Genomic DNA, 4,597 nt, shown 5'->3' on the forward strand with positions numbered 1-4,597 from the left:
CTGGCTCTGCATGCTTGGACAATGTCTCTCTATTCCTCCCAGGTTGCCTGTCTCTGCTCTCACCCCCTGTGTGCTTCTTCTTTGTGTTTGAGTTTTGTCAGGGAGTCCTTGCTCATCCCTGCAGGCATTTTTGCCTGATTACCTGTCCATAAAATTACATAGCTCCCGTGAATTAGCTTTGGCATTGTAGGGATGTCCATGAGACAAGTGCCATCGCAGTCGATGGAGTTCTAGAAAATGCAGCTCATGGAGAATAGAAGGAGAGAGATTGAGCTCTCCCTATGGCACATGACTCCATTTGGTCAGCTGAATACTTCAAGAGGCTGCCGTAAACATCATGAATAGGAACAGATTCTGTTACCAATTAAATTGGGCATGTGCTGTCATTTCAGTAGAATCAGAGAATCATAGAACAGCTCAGGTTGGAAGGGACCTCAAAAGATTATCTGGTCCAACCTTTTGTGGGAAAGGGACCCTAGGGGAGATTATCTATCACCCTGTCCAATTGCATCTTGAAAACCTCCAGTGATGGGGACTCGACCACATCCCTGCAGAGGTTGTTCCACCAAATGATTGTTCTCACTCTAAAAAATTTCTTTCTTAAGTCAAGATGAAACTTCTCCCAGTGCAACTTGAACCCACTGCCCCTTGTCTTCCCCATGGGGCTCCGTGTGAAGACAGAGCCCCCATCCTCTTTGTAGACAGCCTTTAAGTTGGCCAAAGGAATGCCCCACCAGCCTCCCAGAAAATGCCCCCAGATGCTGTCCTGCCTCTGAGAACTACTCCAGCAGAGCTTGCAGCTACCTGCATCTATCTTGGACCACCTCTGGCACCTTAAATGTCACCAGGTGTTTTCGTCTGAACAGCTCACTCCTGACCTCCATCTCCATTAATTAACAGGGCAGATGAGACCAGCAGCTCACCTGCAGGGGCCCATTTTGTGCATGCCCAAATTGAGGCAAGAGGAATCTCACCTGCTGAGGGTTTGTGGAAGTCATGGGAGGGAGCTGAGTCCCCTTCCAGAATGAGATGCCTTGATTGACTCAGCTGAATCCTTCCCTCAGTTTGGATAAATTATGTCCCTCCTTCTAGCCTTCCTGGTTTCCTTCCGTAATTCTGGGAAAATAAAAGCTGATCCTCCTGCCCAACTCTGTCTCTGACAAAAGAAATGACACTGCTGGAAATAAGTTTCTTTCCCCAGCTGAGGGAGGGAACATCAGTGATTCCTTCAGCCTGGTTCCCAGCAAGTTCCCCAGGGACACCTGGAGGGAGCCCAGAGAGGGAAGAGAAAGAGGCACCTTGGGCTGCTCCTCTGCTGCTGAGCTGGGCTCCTGGGACGGAGGGAGCTCGTGGCAAACAAGCAGCGCTGCACAAAGACAGCTCTGCCCAGGAGCAGCTCCCCTGCAAAGCGCAGCAGGGCTGAGGGCACTGCCTGCAGGCAGCGAGGGGAGAGAAGCGAGACAGGGAGAGGTTAAAGGCAGTGTGGGGTAGGTGGATGCTGAGAGCTCACTGGGGGAGAAATCGTCACCGTCCTCCACGTGGTAAGTCTGTGCGTGCAGGGCAATGAAGCTGCTGTTCCTGGAGGGATCTCCCAAAGCTGTCCACAACCTATGGCATCTGCCAGGAGGACTTTCACAGTTTCTCTAGTGTAGAGGAAGAGGATGTGCTGCAGAGCAGGGCTTCCCTGCTGCACCCTCTGAGGGACAGGTCCCTTTTCCCGGGGTTGTCCGCAGGGGTGTGAAGCCGGGTGTGCACCCAGGGGTGCCCAGGGCTGTCCTTCAGAGCAGGGTCCCTGCACCCCAGGGCTCTGTGTGCCGGGGCTCTGCTCCCCACGGCACTCTGGGGAGAAGCTGTGGGTGGAAGGAGCAACCCCCGGCAGGGCAGGGTCCTTCTGCTGTTGGGAGGGTGCTGCGTGGGCCAGGGCTGCTCGGAGCTCCACATCACCCCAGGACATTTCCTGGGGGACTTTTTGAGAGGAAAGTCAAAGCAGGGATTACTGTAAAGTTAAAGAGCTTTAAAGGGTCAGGGGTTTTATTTAGTTTCCTACGGTTGCGAGGTGGGGGGAGAGTAAGAAATGGAAAAGGAACTCTCAGGTTTGAACAAGTCACTGAGACCCCTGGACTGTAACTTTGAGTGATCAGTAGATCTGCTAGGAGCCTCCTGAAGTGCCTTCAGCCACTCCTCTGCCTATGGACAGCACCAGCATCAGCTTTGCTGGACCCATCAGGTTTGTTCTGACCTGCCCTTTTCCACCTGCAAGCACGACCATGTGCGCAGCCAGTGCCCTGCAAACAGGCAGGTTTCTTGGAGCAAAGACGAGTACACAGAGGCTGGGATGGGGGCTCTGAGCCCTGACAGGACAAAGGCATGGGACAGGGAAACATCTCCCAGGGGGAAAATCTCCAGGCAGCAGGGATATGATCAGAGAATGAGAGGAAACTAAAACCAGAAATGTTATGGGAGGGAGAATTCAGAAAACTCCATATCATCCCCTCCAATGCAGATCCCTTCCTCTGAGCAAGACCCTTGCCTCTCTCCCACCCAGCAAAGCCTCCGCCCTCGGGGCTGTGGGGTCCAAACCACGAACCGCTTCCTCTGCAGCCAGAGCTGCAGCAGAGCCGTGGCGCAGCTCTCCAGCATCTCGCCCATTTCCCTCTGAAGAGCACAGAGGCTGAGAGCAGCTGCCCACCAATGTTGATGTCATCCCTTAATGAGATACTATCTTTAGGGCTTTGGCTATCTCCTTGAGGGGTCCTTTCAAGCTGTGAGCTGCCCTCCAGGGTGCAAATCTGCCCAATAACACCTTTGTGTGCCCCATGTGCCCCATGGAGAAGCACAGAGATGCTACAACTGAAGAAATGCTGTTGGGTTGGTGAAAGGAGCCACATGTGTCCTTGGCTAGAAGTGGGGTGCTGAGACCTTGAGAAGAGGTGAGACATTTAATGGTCTGCAGTGGATCCCTCTGCTCTCAGTACTGCTTGCTGCCTTTTCAGAGAAGCGTATGAGTGCGATCTCTCCCTCTAAGATCTGGCACCCACCCCTACCATTCCCATGAACCCACTGTTGCAGAGCAGGGCTGACTCCTGGGTATTTGGTCAGCAGAGGCTCTGCTCCTCATGGCACACTCAGCCAGCAGCAACCAAAGCTCCAACCACGGAGGCAAAGGAAGGTCTCCTGGAAAAGGAAAAGGGGATGTGTGTAGCAGGGGGACAATCCATGAGAAATTCCTTCCGTTTTGCTCAGAGAAGTCTTCTCTACTTCTCACTGCCTTTTCCCTCTTGAACAGTGCCCGGAGGCAGCAAATGTCCAACAGCAGCTCCATCACCCAGTTCCTCCTCCTGGCATTCACAGACATGCGGGAGCTGCAGCTCTTGCACTTCTGGCTCTTCCTGGGCATCTACCTGGCTGCCCTCCTGGGCAATGGCCTCATCATCATCGCTGTAGCCTGCGACCGGCACCTCCACACCCCCATGTACTTCTTCCTCCTCAACCTCTCCCTCCTTGACCTGGGCTCCATCTCCACCACTGTCCCCAAATCCATGGCCAACTCCCTCTGGGACACCAGGGCCATATCCTATGCAGGATGCACTGCTCAGGTCTTTTTCTTTCTCTTCTTGATGTCAGTGGAGTATTCTCTTCTCACCCTCATGGCCTATGACCGCTACGTTGCCATCTGCAAACCCCTGCACTACGGGACCCTCCTGGGCAGCAGAGCTTGTGCCAACATGGCAGCAGCTGCCTGGGGCAGTGGTTTCCTCTATGCCGTGCTGCACACTGCCAATACATTTTCACTGCCACTCTGCCAAGGCAATGCCATAGACCAGTTCTTCTGTGAAATCCCTCAGATCCTCAAGCTCTGCTGCTCCAACTCATACCTCAGGGAATTTGAGGTTCTTATATTTAGTGCTATCTTAGCTTTGGGGTGTTTTGTTTTCATTGTGCTGTCCTATGCGCAGATCTTCAGGGCTGTGCTGAGGATCCCCTCCGAGCAGGGACGCCACAAAGCCTTTTCCACGTGCCTGCCTCACCTGGCCGTGGTCTCTCTATTTCTCAGCACTGGCATGTTTGCCTACCTGAAGCCCCCCTCCATCTCTTCACCATCTTTGAATCTGGTCGTGGCAGTTCTGTACACGGTGGTGCCCCCAACAATGAACCCCCTCATCTACAGCATGAGGAACCAGGAGCTCAAAGACACACTGAAGAAGCTGATTCAATCACTTGTCTTTCAGCAGCAATAACCTTTACAAGTATTTTCCAGTTCATCTCAGGAACTGTTCCTCCTCTGCTTTGGGGATTTGGTTTGTGATAATCATGTTTGTCCAGGAATGTCTGCATCCACTCCACTTCTCCAGTGACATGAACCCAGTCTGTCTGACCCAGAGAGCTTTGTACGTGTCTCTGGCATGACGTTACAGCTGGTCTCCTGCGTCGCATCTCTGTAATAAAAGGCTCAGTGCCAGTGTCTGGAGGTTGGGCTCTTCTTCCAAAGCTGAAGTCAAAAACAGGCTGAAGAGATTGCCCCTGCAAGGCCATGGTGTGGTGCTTGGGTTCTCCATGGGCTCCGGGGAGGAGGGCATGGGGCGATGTGTTGGGGCAG

General features: G+C 53.2%; 1 protein-coding gene across 1 annotated transcript; it reads left to right on the forward strand.

Moving 5' to 3' along the window:
- Nucleotides 1-3,293: 3,293 nt before the first annotated feature.
- Nucleotides 3,294-4,238, forward strand: LOC115348169 (olfactory receptor 14J1-like). The gene has a single exon (XM_030030414.2). It carries the CDS (start codon nt 3,303-3,305, stop codon nt 4,236-4,238), a length of 936 nt encoding a protein of 311 aa, XP_029886274.1. The 5' UTR covers nt 3,294-3,302.
- Nucleotides 4,239-4,597: the final 359 nt, after the last annotated feature.

Source organism: Aquila chrysaetos, chromosome 11 (genome assembly GCF_900496995.4).
Source record: "Aquila chrysaetos chrysaetos chromosome 11, bAquChr1.4, whole genome shotgun sequence".
NCBI lineage: Eukaryota > Metazoa > Chordata > Aves > Accipitriformes > Accipitridae > Aquila > Aquila chrysaetos.